This window comes from Phascolarctos cinereus, unplaced genomic scaffold, assembly GCF_003287225.1.
Source record: "Phascolarctos cinereus isolate Bilbo 61053 unplaced genomic scaffold, phaCin_HiC Scaffold_4;HRSCAF=312, whole genome shotgun sequence".
Lineage (NCBI taxonomy): Eukaryota > Metazoa > Chordata > Mammalia > Diprotodontia > Phascolarctidae > Phascolarctos > Phascolarctos cinereus.
Window position 1 is genome coordinate 235,275,212 of NW_027555847.1, and position 18,635 is coordinate 235,293,846.

Genomic DNA, 18,635 nt, shown 5'->3' on the forward strand with positions numbered 1-18,635 from the left:
CACAATTAAATACTAATTCTAAAAATAAAAATTGAAAGCAAAAACCACCATACTGAATTAAGAAAACTGAAAAGTTATGAGAAAAGCTAAAATTGCTAATGAGTGAAGCCAACTTATATTCATAACAAAAGAAGCAGAAATCAACAAAATTATTAGAACTATTTTACCCAATTGTACGCCAACAAAACTGATGAAATGAATTGGATGAATATCTACAAAATGTAAATAACGCAGCATCAGAAGAATTAATTGAGCAAGTCATAAATGAACTCCCAGAGAAACTCCTTGCAGTGAGTAAACTCCCTCTACTGTTAAAGCTTGCTAACTATTCTACAGCTTATTGTCTTGGAGAATTGCTTTTATTCAGATGTCTTCATGTTTTCTTAACTGTTATTTATACTGTACCCAATAAATTACAGCCTAGCTTTAATGTTGTTAAATTCTACTTTGGTGTAATTGTGGTGTGGGGGGGGCACCATCTTGACTTTTCAAAGGAGAGATTTTGTTTTTGATGGAACCATCTTACGAGGTAGATCAAAGTCAGCATGATATTGCTAAAGGGAAAGATCTTAATTATGATTCATTATGATGTGTTAAACCATCCATAAAATAGACTTTTCTTAAATGGAACTCTTGTTATCTTCTTTCTGTTAGTCTCTTCTTTTCATGTAGTAGGCAAAGCACTAGAGTTTGAACCAGTAAATGATTCATATCAGTGAATCAGTCAACTTGACTTCAAGTCCAAAACACTAGTAATTTGTCTGATATCAATAATCTCCTACAAATATCATACTCCTCTCCAAAATAGAATAATGAAATATGCCCACAAACATATAACAATGCTGTCGCAAATCAGACAACAAATTTCAAAGTGCTTATTCACAGCTCCTAGCTAAATACACATCTCATACTAGACAATAAATGTTTGTTGAATGCATGAATTATTGGAGCTTCTTTTTCTCATTCTCTTTCCATGTTCTTTTCTCTCTCTCTTTTCTGGCAATTAGGATCAAACAGCATAAACCAGGTTACTGCAAATATGGAAAATGGAGTGAATGAAGGAACCACCAAAATTATTGCCCCTTGCCAGTTAAAAGGTTAGTGTACATGACCAAAGAAACACAATGGATTAAGGCTTAGAATAGGGACGAAGGACAACTATTTTAGATGTCAGCAAAGGTAAGAGTCTACTCATTTGATTTTTTAAAATAGAATTCGTAATTCTCATGAGTCAGCCAGTATTCTGCAAGGGTACACAGAATCATCGAATTGAGAATTGGAAAGGGGTTGTATAGAACCCATGCCAACAACAATGAGAATAATGCCTTTTTTCAGTACTCTTGTACATTTAGGCTACTTTAAGAATGATAGCATTTTGAGTTGAAAATGCCTACTCATATCCAAAATTAGTCCTTACAAGAAGTCCAGACTTTGAAGACCTCTAAGGAGAACCCACACATTATTACACTTTCAGACATCCCTCATTAGAAAGTTTTTCCTATCAAGTTTAAATTAGTTGTTTGTTTGTTTGTTTTTTTGCAATATCTACCCATTTTTTCTTGGTTCTTCCTTCTGAGGCCAAGAGCCTCCTCTTCTGATTACCCTGTGTCTCCTTTCCTCTTTAGGAATCAATTTCACCTAGACAATAGAGATTTAATATCCTTGTCTGTCTGAGGCCCTGGGAATTTCCTCCCACAAGGACATAGCCACATCTTAGCAGGTTCACCTAATTCCATTGCCTGGTCCCTGGAAAGTAATCCAATGAAAAGTGATAATTAGTAGCTTCAGTACAGCTCACTTGCTTTTCTTTATGTAAGATTTATCAGTTGTCATAGGCTACCACAGTCATCAACTATAAACTACAATCTGAGACAATCCTGAGTTCATATGGTGTCTTACTTTTTAACCCTGACCAGAAGCTGAGGAAATGGGATACCTGCTGCTTATGGCAGAATACTAAGACTAAAAATCAATATTTGAGTTACATTAGTTAAACACAAGGTAGTTTAAAATAGAAGGTAATAGCATTTGCAGGAATAGGAAAGACTTAAGAAAATGGTGCCTGAGCTGCACCCTAAAGGAAGAGAGGTATTCTAGTAGGTGGAAGTAGTAAACAGCAAATGCCAGGCATGGTAATGGCCACTGAGATAAAGCCTAGTAAGAAAATGCAGGTTTGTCTTGATCCCAGAGTGTGGGAGGAAAGTAATATGCAATGGGGGTAGAAGGATAGATTTTTATCATTTTATCCCAAGAGGAATGGTAAGTCACTGGAGCTGGTTGAGGAGAGAAGCCTCAAGGTCAAATCTGTACTTAGGAAAAATTGCTTTGGTAGCAGGGTATACCATGGACTCAAAGACTTGAGACAGGAAAACCAATTAGAAGTGGGAGCTTCTAGTAAGTGGAGGGTCAGAAAGATGCAGGAGATGTGGCGAAGGTAAAAAAGGCATTATTTTCCAAGTGATTGGATATGTAAGGTGAGATTACAAAATGGACACAGGAATGATGGTGATGCCTTTGATAGAAGTAGGGAGGTTCAGGGAAATTGCAAAGCATTCAAAACCACTTGAAAATAACCTCCAAGTCAGTATTAAGAGAATGCACATTTAAACTCTGCAAATTGGCAAAAGTGGTTAAAAAGTGGTAAGTCACTGTTGGAGGAGTTTGGGGAAGATAGGCACACTAATACATTGTTAGTAAACCTGCGAAATAGTACAACCATTTTGGAAAGCAATTTGCAGTTACGCAAATAAAGGGAATAAATGCCCATATCCTTTGCACCAGAGACTATTATTGCCATTGGTAAGAAAAAATGTCTCTCTCTACTCCAGAATATTTATAGTAGCACTTTTTGTGATAATGAAGAATTAGAAACAAAGTAGATGATTATCGTTTGGGGAATGGCTAAACAAACTGTCTATATGATGTGTGTGATGAATACAGACAAACTTGGAAAGACCTATATGAACTGATGCACAGTGAAGTAAGCAGAATCAAGAAAACACTAACACGATTAATACAACAATGTAAATAGAAAGAATAACACACCAAAATATCAAAAGTAAATGTAACAAAATTCTAAAAATCAAGGGAGACTTGGATGAAGAGATCTGAAAAGACACCCCCCTGCCTGTCCCCTTTGGTGGAGGTGGGAAGTCCACGGGTGCTATACACTGCACATGTTTTTATGCTTTCCCAATGTATTGATTTTTTTTCCTCTCCAAAAACAAACAGATACATGGGCATATTGTGGTGCTATAATAAACAGAAGTCAATAAAAAATTTATTTTAAAAAATTAATCTCTCAAGAAATTCAGACCCCAAGCCTCTTCAATGGTACTTAATGAATTCAATCTATTTCAACTTCATCCTAATATCTGACATGATGCCATGTAAAAGTGAGTGTCTGCTATGAATCAGAAATGGTTTTTGTCATCTGCCAGTTAGTTCACTGCTCAAAATTATTTTTTCACTTTCACTTTCTTCCTCTTTTTTAAATCTTTTTACATCCCTCTCTTCTAGCTTCCTTTCTTATCTATTTATGATTCATTTTTTCCTCTGGCAATGTGTTAGCAAATATATGAGATTTTCCTTTTCTCTCTGAAAAGCTTTTTGTTTTGGGAACATGGTTGTGATGCCAAATCTGTATAAAAAACTTAATTGTATTCTATATATGGTTAATGTATTCCAATGCTCCAAGCTCTGTGTCTACAATTTTATAGGCATTTATTACATCAGTTAGTTAGATCATATCTATATTGATGGTTTTCCCTACTTGGAATCTGCAATCTAAATTTTCCAATAAAAAGCTTATGATGTACACATTCAATTGGGTATGGAAATCTGTCTTACCCTACAGGAAAATAGGGGGAGAAGGGGACAAGAGAGCAGGGGGGTGATAGAGAGGAGAGCAGATTGGGAAAGAGGGTAATCAGAAGCAAATGCTTCTGAGGAGGGACAGGGTCAAAAGAAAGAATAGAATAAATGGGAGGGCAGGATAGGATTAAGGGAAATAGAGTTAGTTTTTCACAACATGTCTACTAAGGAAGTGTTTTGCATAACTGCACATGTACAACCTATATTGAGTTGCTTGCCTTTTCAATGAGGGTGGGTGGGGAGGGAGGAAGGGAGAAAATTTGGAACTCAAAGTTTTAAAAACACATGTTTTAAAAAAAAATGTTTTCACATGCAACTGGGAAATAAGAAATATAGGAAATGGGGTACAGAAGTCTATCCTGCTCTACAGGAAAATAGAAGGGGAAGGGGATAAGAGAAGGGAGGGGAGAGAGATAGAAGAGAGAAGGCAGACCAGGGGAAGGGGTATTCAGAATGCATGCCATCTTGGGGTGGGGGAGGGGTGAGAAATTTGGAACTCAAAAACTAGTGGAAGTGAATATTGAAAACTAAAAATAAATAAATTTATATTTTAAAAAAAAAGAAAAAAAGAAAAAAGAAAAAAAAAGCTTATGATCTGAACCACAGTCAGCTCCACCTCTTCTATTAACTGACTGCATAGATCTTCTCCACTTTTGGTTGCAAAGTATATAATCAATCTGATTTCAATATTGATTATCTGGTGATAAGTCACCTTTTGGGCTGTTGAAAAAGAGTGTTTGAGGGGCAGCTAGGTGATGTAGTGAATAGAACACCAGCCCTGGATTCAGGAAGACCTGAGTTCAAATTTGGCCTTAGACACTCGACACTTACTAGCTGTGTGACCCTGGGCAAGTCACTTCACCCCATTGCCTTGCCAAAAAGAAAAAAGAAGAAGAATGTTTGCCATGACCAGCAAAGAGTTATCTTGACAAAACTCTATTAGTCTCTGCCCTGCTTCATTTTGTACTCCAAGACCAAACTTTTCTGTTATTCCAATTATCTTTTAATTTCCAATCCCTATGAGGAAAGTGACTTTTTTTTTTGGTGTTATTTCTAGAAGATGTTGTAGGACCTACAATATAGGTCATTATGAAATGATCAACTTTGGCCTCTTTGGCATTTCTGGTTGGAACACAGACTTGTATTACTTGAGATTGTACCCTAGTACTGCTTCACATCCTTTTGCTGTCTATGACAGTTACTCCATTTCTAAGGCATTTCTGCCCAGTCCTATATGTTATGATCACCTGAATTAAAATCATCCATTCTCATCCATTCAAGTTCACTGATACCTAAGATATAAATGTTTAGTTTAATCTTTCCACCTCTTAGCTAGCATGGAATAATGGGACACGACTGAATGACTGAACTACAAAGAGCCCAGAAATAACCAGATATCAAACCATAACACAAAGCAGTAAGCACCAAAACAATGATGAACTGAGTTCTGACAAATGACTTCAAAAGCCACATTGGGAAGGAGAAAGGAGAAAAACCTAGCAAACAGCCTTAAATGACTAGGCAAAGTGGATGTGGCACTTCCAAGAAATATGACTTAGTTCTTAATCTACTTTTAAATCCAGCTTTGTATTAAAATCCTTTTGTTTCTATCAGGCTATAAAAAAAAGAAAAGAGAATCCGTTTCCTTAGAACAATGACACATAAAAAACTGATCTAATTTTGTTTTTGTTCAGTTGTTCAGTTGTATCTGACTTTTTGTTAGGCCCTTCTATCCTCCACTATCTCCTGAAGTCCGATTTCAAGCTTGTTTGTTGTTTTCATAACACTATCTATCTCATCCTCTGCCATGCCCTTCTCCTTTTGCCTTTAATTTTTCTTATTTTTTTTTGTTTGTTCTGGCAAGGCAATTGGGGTTAAGTGACTTACCCAGGGTCACACAGCTACTAAGTGCCAAGTGTCTGGTCTGAGACCCGATTTGAACTCAGGTCCTCCTGACTCCAGTGCTGATGCTCTAACTGCTGAGCTACCTAGCTGCCCCTTTCCTTAATTTTTCCCAGCAGAGTCTTTTCCAATGAGTCCTGTCTTCTCATTATCAAAATATTGAAGCTTCAACTTTAGTATTTGTCCTTCCAATGAATAGTCTGAAATAATTTCTTTGAAGTATTGACTTATTTGATCTTGCTGTCCAAGAGATGTTTTCAAGGCAGAAATGTTTCTTCATCAGGAAGTAGGAATAGAAATTCTATTTGAAATTTCAATATAAGGCCAGAAAATGTCAGTTTGGATTGCTTCGTCTTAAGTCTTGGACTGTGCTTTACACCCAGGGCTAGAACCCAAGCATATTCCTGTCATTGTAAGGAAGCAAGTGATTATCCTCAATAGGAAATTGCAGGTTTGGTTCCTTTAACTTTCTCTTCTTTCCATTCTGCCTCTTCCCTGGGCAAACTGAGTTAAGCTTAAGAATACAGACCATTCAGTGTATAGGAGCTTCTTCCAGTGATTGATGGCCTTACTGTTGCTGAGTGCAAACAGCATAAGCAGAATTGAAATATGTATGTGTGTGTGTATATGTATATATGTGTGTGTGCGCGTGCACACACACACACATATATATACACATACACACACACACACACTCACACACACACACACACACACACACACACACACACACACACACACACACTTATATATATATATATATATATATATATGTTCCTTGGGAGCTTAACATTAGATTATTTTAAGTCACATAAAGTTGACTGAAGAAACTTGCATATTAATTAATGCCTTTTTTCAATTTCTAGTTTATGTGTTGATTTGGATTTTTCTTTTTCAATTAAAAGCTTCAAGAAGTCAAAATTCGAAAATAGCCCTGAAACCCAAAGAAGCAAAACAAATGCACCATGGGAGGAAAATGGACCACAGGGGTAAAGTTCATCATTTTTATCATTGATACCCTGTCTCAAAGGAGATCATGTAAATAAGGGAATCTGATTGCCTGTCATCTACCTATCAGCATGCAAATCATGAAGTTCCTAAATCTTCAGGAACCACAGGCTCTAAGCAAAGATCTCAACAGAACATATTCTAATATAAAACACTGCTGGAAAATGTTATACAAAAACTAGCTTATGCTAATTAACCACACTTAATGTCAAAGATGTTCTGATCAGTCAGAATTTCTTCCTTTTCAATGACTATTTGATGGAAAGTTTGACTATGAACATATGAATTTAGGAGGCCTGGGTTCATATCCCAGCCACAACACTTATTAGCTGGTTAAGTCAGTTAATTAGCCTCAGATTCTTATTGTGTAAATCAGAATACATTTTTTATCTACTTGACAGGATTATTGTGAGAGGAAGGGCTCCTTTTTAAACTTTAGAACCCTATACAATTATGATAATGGTTATTATCATCATTACTTATTTTTAAAAACCATGTTTAGCTTAGAATTGCTTACAACAAAAATTATTTCATTATGGCCTCTTGTCAGGCTCTAAGTATTTCTAGTATATCCATTTGTTAATGTCATGTATCCCTGCAAATAATCATGTTTCATGTTGAGTCATTTCTTTTTGCTATCTTTGTCAGGCTAGAAAATTATATTGTTTTTAGACAAAGTGGAGTCTTGTAAGGGATTTCTTTGGGTTGGGCTAGGTATAATTGTTGAATTTTCAGGTTTTGATTGTTTTTTGTTATATTCTTAACTCCAGAGGACTGTACAATTGTTCCAATGACCGTAATAAATCACCAAAGTTCCCTTATTCACGGAGACGAAACCCATCTGGCAGTAGTGACCATGAGCCTGGACAGCCAATTAGGAGAAGGTAAGTGGACTATATACAGCAGTGAACTCTTGATTCACAATCCCTGGCCTTTTTTTTTTCTTTCACATCTGTCCATATGTTAACACCCTTTTATATATCCATCCACAGATTTTTCTCCCCATATTTTGAACTTTCTGCTTTCATACACAAAACACAAAGCATTACCTTTGAGCCAACCAAATGCTTCAGAGAATAGCTCCATAAGAAACACTGATCAGAAATATGCTTTCACACTAATTAACCTAAACATTTCTCTAAGAGGTATCAATCCTTTCCGAAAATTACAACCAGACTGAAATGTTGAAATATTAATAAGTAATGTAATAAGGCGGCTCTAAGAAGTTGGTTTTTGAAGCTGAGTGAAACCCTTTATCTTCTTGAGGACTAGGAAAAGCAATATTAATAGATTCTAGTTGTGGAATCAAACTCATAACTGTATGGAAGAGGGGCAGCTAGGTGGTGCAGTGGATAGAGCACCAGCCCTGAAGTCAGGAGGACCTGAGTTCAAATCTGGCCTCAGACCAAACACTTGACATTCACTAGCTGTGTGACCCTGGGCAAGTCACTTAACCCCAATTGCCTAAAAACAAACAAACAAAAAATAACTGTATGGAAGAAAATAAATAGTGGTTATAATTTATATAGCACTTTAAGGTTTACAAAGTGATTCCCAAATTTCAAATATCTTCCCAACAACTCTGAAGATGCTGTTCTTAACCCCATTTTACAGATGAGAAAACTGAGGCTGAAAGGCTAAATGCCGTGCCTGATTTAAATGTGAGTGCAAATTTTAACTCAAGTCTTCCTGACTATGCCCAGTGCTCTATCCCCTGTACCACCTTAGATGTCCTTATATAAGTTAGGAAGCTGTCTTAATCTCAAACTTACTTCATATGTACAGCGTTCCCTAACCAGGACTGTGTGGCCTTTGCTGACTTATCCTGAATTACAGGTCTGGATCTCCTTTTTTCCACCTGCCACCTCTTGTCCTTAACCTTCCATCTCCCAACTCTTTCTTTCCTGCAAAATTAATAGCAAACGAACTAGATATAGTCTTATAGGGAGGGGTTTATAAAACTCCATGCTAATGTTAATGATTTTAAAAGTGAATAAAGTCTAGCTATCTAAAAGGAGCATTATTAGGAAATAGTTCTGAGCTGAATACTGATACTATATTAATCAGTTACAGAAATAAAAAATAAGGATCTGGAAGAAGGGTAATGGGTCTTCCATTTAGAGTCTGGAAATCTGAAATGAGCCAAATGGTCCCCAAAATAGCACATACTTTGAGATTAGAGATTTTTTTTTTTTGCTTCGTATAGGCTGCATAGTTATCTGAGATAAGGAATTAGTAAGGGGTTACAAAATCCTTTCTGGTAGTGTGGCCTAAGTGTGGTATTCAGCTTATCAAGACAAGAAAACTTATGCCTAAGAATAGAATCTTATCTTCTCTGTCCTTTTAAATTATCTTACCAATTAGCATTTGTTTTTGTTCAGTCTTAAAGACTCTTCATGACCCTATTTTTATGGGGTTTTCTTGCCAAAGATACTGGAGTGGTTTCCCATTTCCTTATCAGTGTCCCTATTTTACATTTGAGGAAACTGAGGCAGACAAAGTTTAAATGACTTGCCCAGGGTCACAGGGCTAAGTCTGAGGCTGGTTTTGAACTCACATGTCCTGACTCCAGGCACAGCACTCTATCCACTATACCTACCTAAGTGTCCCTAGTACATGTTTAAGACAGCCCAATTAAAACTTGATTATAATAACAAGACGCTAAAAATAAAACAAAAATAACACATGGCCAAAAGCCCAAAAAGAGCTCTTGGAAGTACATAAAGAGGAATTCAAAAATCAAATAAGAGAGATCAAGGAAAAATTAGGAAAAAAAAACAATCCAAGAAAATTATAAAAAGAGGTCCAAAATATTAAAGAAGAAAATAACTCCTTGAAAACTAAAACTAGGTAAGTGGAATGATAAATAAGAAATAAGAAAAATAGAAGAGAATCTGAAACATCTCATTAGAAAAACAACTGATTTGGAGAACAGATCAAGGAGAGAAAATATAAGAATTGTTGGACTGCCTGAAAGTTATGATGAAAAAAAGAAGTTGGGAGAAAGGGAGGCTTCCGGGAGCCAAGATGGCGGAGTGAAAAGGTAGTCGCTCTCACTCTCCCCTATCAACCTCTGCAAACCCACAAAATATCAGCCCAGGAAAAAAAAAAAACCCTGGAACACCTGAACTAGGAGAAAGACGAGGAGCAGCAGTGCAGCAGCCCAGCAAACGGATCTCTCAGTGCCTCAGCAAAAACAAGAGGCCCCAGGCAGATAAGTACCCTGTGGCATTCATCTGAAAGGAGGTGAAGAAAACAACCTAAAGGCTTCCTAAAGCCCAGACCTTGCTGATTCCAACCCTACACCAGGTGAGCTGTAGGAGCCCTGAAGCTCCCAATTGTGAAGAGATCCTGAAGCCCAGGTGGTAGAGCAGGCAAACACAAACACCTGGACCTCCGAGTGCCTCAGTGAGGGCGGGGGAACCGGTGGAAACCAGCTCAGAAAACCGCCCAGAGCCTCCGCACTCCACTGCAAAGGAATCTCCCGGTGCATTAGCAGAACTGAGGGAGACAACACTGCAGGGGGCCCCAGGCAGATAAACATCCTGCAGCAGCCACCTAAAAGGAGCGGAAGAAAGCTAAGGAAAGGAAAAGCAGGCAACCTAGAATTGCCTGAAAGTTCCAGCCTTGCTGATTCCAGCCCAACACAAGGTAAGCTGCCAGAAACCTACAGCTTCCAATCCAGCATAAGAGGCCCCAGAACGCAAAGCCAGTGACCAAGACCTAGGCTCCCAACACAAGAAGCTTGGGTCAGTATCTGTTCCCAGCAGGAGAGCTCAATCTCTTTAAAGGCCAGGGAATAAAGAAACACCATGAGTAAAAAGAAACATACATATTACGAGAAGAGTGAAGATCAAGACAGAAATTCTGAAGAGGACAACATTGTCAACAAACCCACATCTGCAACAACAAAAGGGAATATGAACTGGTCTGAAGCCCAAAAAGCCTTCTTAGAAGAGCTCAAGAAGGATTTTAATAGTCAAATGAGAGAGGTAAAGAGTCCTTCAAAAATACAATTGGCCAGTTGGAAAAAAAATACACTGAAGAAAAGTCCCTAAAAAACACAATTGGCCAGTTGAAGAAGGAAGTACAAAAACTAACAGAAGAAAACAATCTGTTAAAAACTAGAATTGGACAAATGGAAACTAATGTCTCTATGAGAGAGCAAGAATCAGTCAAACAGAAACAAAAAAATGAAAAAATAATGAAAATGTAAAATACCTCATCAGTAAAACAACCGACCTGGAAAATCGACTCAGGAGAGACAATTTAAAAATTATTGGACTACCTGAAAATCATGATGAAAAAAAGAGCCTGGACAGTATCTTTCAGGAAATCATAAAGGAAAACTGCCCAGAAGTCCTAGAACCAGAAGGGAAAATAACCATAGAAAGAATACACCGATCACCACCTGAAAGAGATCCCAAATTGATAACGCCAAGAAATATAATAGCAAAATTCCAAAATTACCAGATGAAAGAGAAGGTGCTGAAGCAGCCAGAAAGAAAGAATTTAAATATCATGGAACCACAGTCAGGATTACACAGGACCTTGCAGCTTCTACATTAAAAGAGGGCATGGAACATGATATTCCAAGGCAAAGGAGCTTGGAATGCAGCCAAGGATCAATTACCCAGCAAAAATGAGCATCATTTTTCAAGGGAGGAGGTGGATATTCAAAGAAATAGGAGACTTCCAAACTTTCCTGATAAAAAGACCAGAGCTCAACAAAAAATTTGATCTTCAAGTACAGGACTCAAGAAGGACTTAAAAAGGTAAATGGGACAGAAGATACAATATTTTGATTAATAAGGGGGGGCTGTTTAAACCCCTACAAGGGAATATGAGACTTGCAACCCTTGAGAACTGTATTGTTATTACACCTTGTTAAAGGAGTATACATAAAGAGGGTGGATATTAGTTGACTTTGATGTAATGATAAAAAAAATCTAATCAAGTTAAATGGATCCAAATAAGTGGATCAATCTATCTTAGAAAAGTACTGAGAAAGGAGGAGGCAGACAAGGGTAAATTACATTACAGGAAAAGACACAAAATCCTATTACAGCAGAGGGAAAGGGGGGAGCATTGTTTGAACCTTACTCTCATCAGATTTGGCTCAAGAAGGGCATAATATAATCAGTTAGGTATAGAAATCTAACTTGCCCTATAGGCAGTAGGAGGGAAAAGGGGAAAGAAAAGGGAGGGGGAAAGAAAAGGGAGGGAAAGAAGGGAGGGAAGCAGCAGTAAGATAAAGGGGAAGAAAAGGGAAAGGGATAATAAAAGGGGGGGACTGAAGGAGGCGTGGTCAAAAGCAAAACACTAGTGAAGGGGAAAGGAAAAAGGAGAAAGAAAAGCATAAATGGGGGAAAGGATGGAGAAAAAGACACAGATAGTAATCATAACTGTGAATGTGAATGGGATGAACTCTCCCATAAAACGAAAGGATTGCAGAATGGATTAAAAACCATAATCCTACAATATGTTGTTTACAGGAAACACATTTGAAAAAGAGTGACACATACAGGGTAAAGGTAAAAGGCTGGAGCAGAATATATTATGCGTCAGCTGAAGTAAAAAAGCAGGGGTAGCAATCCTGATCTCAGACAAAGCAAAAGCAAAAATAGATCTAATCAAAAGAGATAAGGAAGGAAACTACATCCTGCTAAAAGGCACCATAGAAAATGAAGTAATATCATTACTAAGAACATATGCACCAAATGGTATAGCATCCAGATTCTTACAGGAGAAGTTCAGGGAGTTACAGGAAGAAATAGACAGCAAAAAGTATACTAGTGGGGGACCTGAACCTCCCCCTCTCATAGATTAAGTCTAACCACAAAATAAACAAGAAAGAAGTTAAGGAGGTGAATAGAACATTAGAAAAGTTAGGTATGATAGACCTCTGGAGAAAACTGAATGGGGATAGAAAGGAATATACTTTTTTCTGCAGTACATGGCACATACACAAAAATTGACCATGTACTAGGGCATAAAAACCTCACAATCCAATGCAGAAAGGCAGAAATATTAAATGCATCCTTTTCAGATCATGATGCAATAAAAATTATATGTAATAAAGGGCCATGGAAAGATAGACTAAAAAATAATTGGAAACTAAATAATCTAATCCTAAAAAATGATTGGGTCAAACAACAAATCATAGAAACAATCAATAATTTCATTCAAGAGAATGACAATAATGAGACAACATACCAAAACTATGGGATGCAGCAAAGCAGTTCTTAGGGGAAGTTTTATATCTCTAAATGCTTACATAAATAAAATAGAAAAAGAGGAGATTAATGAATTGGGCATACAACTAAAAAAACTAGAAAAAGAACAAATTAAAAATCCTCAACTAAACACCAAATTAGAAATATTGAAAACCAAAGGAAAAATTAATAAAATTGAAATTAAGAAAACTATTGAACTAATAAATAAAACTAAGAGCTGGTTTTATGAAAAAAACAATAAAATAGATAACCTTTGGTTAATTTAATTAAAAAAAGAAAGAAGAAAACCAAATTACTAGTATCAAGAATGAAAAGGGAAGCTACCACCAAGGAAGAGGAAATTAAAACAATAATTAGGAATTATTTTGCCCAACTATATGCCAACAAATTTGACAATCTTAGTGAAATGGATACATATTTACAAAAATATAAATTGCCCAGATTAACGAAGAGGAAGTAAAATACTTAAATAACCCCATCTCAGAAAAAGAAATTGAACAAGCCATTGATGAACTCCCTAGGAAAAAATCTCCAGGGCCAGATGGATTTACATGCGAATTCTATCAAACATTTAAAGAACAATTAATTCCAATACTATATACACTATTTGGGAAAATAGGTGAAGAAGGAGTCTTACCAAATTCTTTTTATGATACAAATATGGTGTTGATACCTAAACCAGGAAGAGTCAAAATAGAGAAAGAAAATTATAGACCAATTTCTCTAATGAATATAGATGCAAAAATTTTAAACAAAATACTAGCAAGTAGATTGCAGCAACTTATCACAAGAATAATACACTATGACCAGGTAGGATTTATACCAGGAATGCAGGGTTGGTTCAATATTAGGAAAACTATCAGCATCATTGAGCATATCAACAACAAAACCAACAGAAACCACATGATCATCTCAATAGATGCAGAAAAAGCTTTTGATAAAATACAACACCCATTCCTATTAAAAACACTAGAAAGCATAGGTATAAATGGAGTCTTCCTTAAAAATAAATAGCATATATCTAAAACCTTCAGCAAGCATTATATGTAATGGGGACAGGCTAGAAGCATTTCCAATAAGATCGGGGTGAAACAAGGATGTCCATTATCACCACTGTTATTCAATATTGTACTGGAAACTTAGCTTTAGCAATAAGAGAAGAAAAAGAAATTGAAGGCATTAGAATAGGCAAAGAAGAAACAAAGCTATCACTCTTTGCAGATGACATGATGATATACTTAGAGAATCCTAGAGAATCAAGTAAAAAACTACTTGAAATAATAAACAACTTTAGCAAAGTTGCAGGCTATAAAATAAACCCACATAAATCATCAGCATTTCTATATATTACCAACAAAGCCCAACAGCAAGAGATAGAAAGAGAAATCCCATTTAAACTTACTGTAGACATTATAAAATATTTAGGAGTCTACCTCCCGAAACAAACCCAGGAACTCTATGAACACAATTACAAAACACTTTTCACACAATAAAATCAGATCTAAATAATTGGAAAAACATCAGTTGCTCATGGGTAGGCCAGCTAATATAATAAAAATGACAATCCTACCTAAGCTAATTTACTTATTCAGTGCCATACCAATCAAACTACCAAAAAATTATTTTATAGAGTTAGAAAAAATAATAACAAGATTCATTTGGAAAAACAAAAGGTCCAGAATATCAAAGGAACTAATGAAAAGAAATGCAGGGGAAGGTGGCCTAGCAATTCCAGATCTTAAATTGTATTATAAAGCAGCAATCATCAAAACTGCTTGGTACTGGCTAAGAAATAGGGAGGTGGATCAGTGGAATAGGTTAAATATGCAAGACACAGTAGTCAATGACTATAGTAATCTATTATTTGATAAACCCAAAGACCCCAGCTTCTGGGATAAGAACCCACTCTTTGAAAAAAACTGCTGGGAAAACTGGAAAAGAGTATGGCAGAAACTAGGCATAGACCCAAATCTCACACCATATACCAAAATAAAGTCAAAATGGGTTCATGACTTAGATATAAAGGCTGATACCATAAGTAAACTGGGAGAACAAGGAATAGTTTACCTATCAGATCTATGGAGAACAGAAGAATTCATGACCAAACAGGAGATAGAGAACATTATGAAAAGCAAAATGGATAATTTTGATTACATTAAATTGAAAAGTTTTTGCACAAACAAAGCCAATGCAACTAAGATTAGAAGGAAGGTAGAAAATTGGGAAAGAATTTTTACAACCAGTCTCTCTGATAAAGGCCTCATTTCTAAAATATATAGAGAATTAAGACAAATTTATAAGAACACAAGCCATTCCCCAATTGATAAATGGTCAAAGGATATGAACAGACAGTTCTCAGATGAAGAAATTAAAGCCATCTATAGTCATATGAAAAAATGCTCTAAATCATTATTGATTAGAGAAATGCAAATCAAAACAACTCTGAGGTACCACATCACACCTATCAGATTGGCCAACATGACAAAACAGGAAAATGATAAATGTTGGAGAAGATGTGGGAAAATTGGAACACTAATACATTGTTGGTGGAGTTGTGAAATGATCCAACCATTTTGGAGAACAATTTGGAACTATGCCCAAAGGGCTACAAAAATGTGCATACCCTTTGATCCAGCAATAGCACTTCTAGGGCTATATCCCAAAGAGATCAAACAAATGGGAAAAGGACCCACATGTACAAAAATATTCATAGCAGCTCTTTTTGTGGTGGCAAAGAATTGGAAATTGAGAGGATGCCCATCAATTGGGGAATGGCTGAGCAAGTTGTGGTATATGAATGTAATGGAATACTATTGTGCTATAAGAAATGATGAACAGGCTGACTTCAGAAAAACCTGGAAAGACTTATATGGTCTGATGCTGAGTGAAGTGAGCAGAACCAAGAGGACTTTGTACACAATAACAGCCACGTTATGCAATGACTAATGTTAAACTGAACCCTTCTCAGCATTACAAGGATCTAAGACATCTCCAGAGGCCTCGGGATGGAAAATGCTGTCCACATCCAAAGAAAGAACTATGGAAGCCGAATCGCTCTCACTTATTTTTACCTTCAGTTGAGTTTTGTTTCATTTTTCTGATAGTTCCTCATATTCGTTTTAATTTTTACTTATAACTTCACTAATGTGAAAATATGTTTAATGGGTATGTAAATGTAAAGCCTATATCAGATTGTGCCCGTTGGGGAGGGTGGGGGGGAGAAAGGGGAGAAAAATTTTCAACTCAAAAGCATATGGAAAAAAAAATAAAAATAAAAATAAAAATAAAAAAAGAAGTTGGATACAATAATACAAGACATTATTAAGGAAAACTGCCCTGAAGTTCTAGAACAAGAGGGTAAATTAGAAATAGAAGAAAAAAACTACTATCCTGAAAGATATTCCAAGAGGAAAACACAGAAATGTCATAGCTAAGTTTCAAAACTCCTAGATTAAGGAGAAAATATTGCAAGCAACAAGAAAAAAACAATTTAAATACTACAGAAATTCAGTCAGGATCTCACAAGACCTAGCAGCTTCTATAATAAAAAAAACCATAGGTCTCAGAACATTATCTTTTGAAGAGCTAAAGAGCTGGAGGTGCTTCCAAGAATAACTTACCTAGTAATGATAGATTTTTAGAGAGAATTGAAAAGAAATAGAAAGGAATGTACCTTTTTCTTAGCAGTTCATGGTACCATTATAAAGATTGCTCATATATTAGTACACAGCAATTTTATGGTTAAAAGCAGAAATAATCCTTGTCAGCTCACAATGCAATAAAAAATAAATTTCGTAAGAGGCCATGGAAACAAAGATTAAAAACTCATTGGAAATTAAACAACCTAATCTTAAAGAATGAGCACGTTAAAGAAAAAATCATAGAAATAATAATTTCATTAAAGAGAATGACAACAATGAGACAACATATTAAAACCTATAGTCTATAGCAAAAGCAGTGATCAAAGGAAAATGTATTTCTCTAAGTGAACAGGTAGTTTTCAATGAAGAAATCAAAACAATGTATAGTCATATGAAAAAATGTTCCAAATCATTATTGATTAGAGAAATGCAAATTAAAACAACCTTGAAATATCATTTTACACCTACCAGATTGGCTAAAATGATTAAAGGGGAAAGTAACAAATGTTGGAGGGAATGTGGAAAAATTGGGACAATAATTCATTGTTGGTGGAATTGTGAGAGGCAAATTATGCCCCAAAGAGTTATTAAACTGACTATACCCTTTGACCCGGCAATACCACTACTAGGTCTGTTTCCAAAGATCGCTAAGGGAAAAGGAAAAGAACCTATATGTTCTAAAATGTTTATAGAAGGTCTTTTTGTGGTGGCAGAGAACTGGAAATTGTGAGGTTGCCCATCAATTGGGGAATGGCTGAGCAAGTTGTGGCATATAGTTGTAATGGAATACTACTGTGCTATAAGAAATGAGGAGCTCAGCGATCTTAGAAAAACATGGAAAGACTTGCACAAAATAATGAAGAGCAAAATGAGCAGAACCAAGAGAACATTGTGTACAGTAACAGCAATATTGTGTTAAGAATGACTTTGAGCAAATAAGTTATTTTGACTATTATAAATACCCAAATTAACTATAAAGCACATATGAAGAAAGACACTATCTGCATACAGAGAAAGAACTGATCAATAGAAGTTGGTAGAGAATAGTTTTACATATGCCATCTCTAGGGTAGGAGTGGAAGAAGGGAAGAAAAAAGGGGAAAAAAGAAATTTATACAACTTTATTATATATTTTAAAAGGAATAGTAAGCTGTATGTAATAGATTTACAGTTTCATGTACAATCATCTTTTTTATTTTACTGTGTTATGGAAGTGCTTGTTTTATTCCATAAATTAAAAATAAATACATGTGAGAAAGAAAAATAATTTCTATATTATTGCCATATATTGATCCAGAACACTGATTCTTTTCCTACTATCAATAGGACTTGCCCTTACTCACTCTTCCTATATAAATTGATTAATTCTGAAATTGACAAACAGGATTTGCCATTAATTTGGGTGAATACAAGGGATTTGGGGTCAGCTAGGTTGTAGCCTCAGGCGCTTACTAGGTATGTGACCCTGAGCAAGTCACTTAAACCTATTTGCCTCAGTTTCCTCAGCTGTAAAATGAACTAGAGAAGGAAATGGCAAACCACTCCAGTATCTTTCCCAACAAAACTCCAAATGGAATCACAGAGTCAGACGTGACTGAAGGAGATAAACAATTTTTAGGCTTAATTTTAGGCTTAATTCTGTGTCACTATGTGACAGGAGAGATTTAGGGCAAGTTTTAAAAAGTCATCTCTTTTGTTAAGGGCAGTTTCTGGTTTGCTTGTTTTTTTTCTTTGCTAGCTGATTGTTATCTACTTTAACTTAATTTTTTTTTCTCCCTCAGGAAAGCACGTAACAGTGGTGAAGACTCAGATCTAAAGCAAAGGAGAAGGTAAAACAGAGAATGGGTAGAGATTGTGTAGACAATTTTTTTGTTTGTGTAGACAAACTAGATAATTTTTCATCTTGAGCAGTAATAGTGATAATATTCAAATTAGGACATGTGGGATTAATATCTACATTAAGCCCTTAAGATTT

At 35.9% G+C, this 18,635-nt stretch overlaps 1 protein-coding gene across 1 annotated transcript in view; it reads left to right on the forward strand.

Annotated features, from left to right (window-relative positions):
- The window catches only part of EPB41L4A (erythrocyte membrane protein band 4.1 like 4A), a 188,271-nt gene that overhangs the window by 148,438 nt on the left and 21,198 nt on the right, over positions 1–18,635 (forward strand). Inside the window, exons 13-16 of the mRNA XM_021009510.2 lie at positions 1,008–1,088; positions 6,671–6,764; positions 7,554–7,667; positions 18,442–18,489. Of these exons, the coding sequence (XP_020865169.1) occupies positions 1,008–1,088; positions 6,671–6,764; positions 7,554–7,667; positions 18,442–18,489 (337 nt within the window). The remainder of the gene's footprint in view (positions 1–1,007; positions 1,089–6,670; positions 6,765–7,553; positions 7,668–18,441; positions 18,490–18,635) is intronic.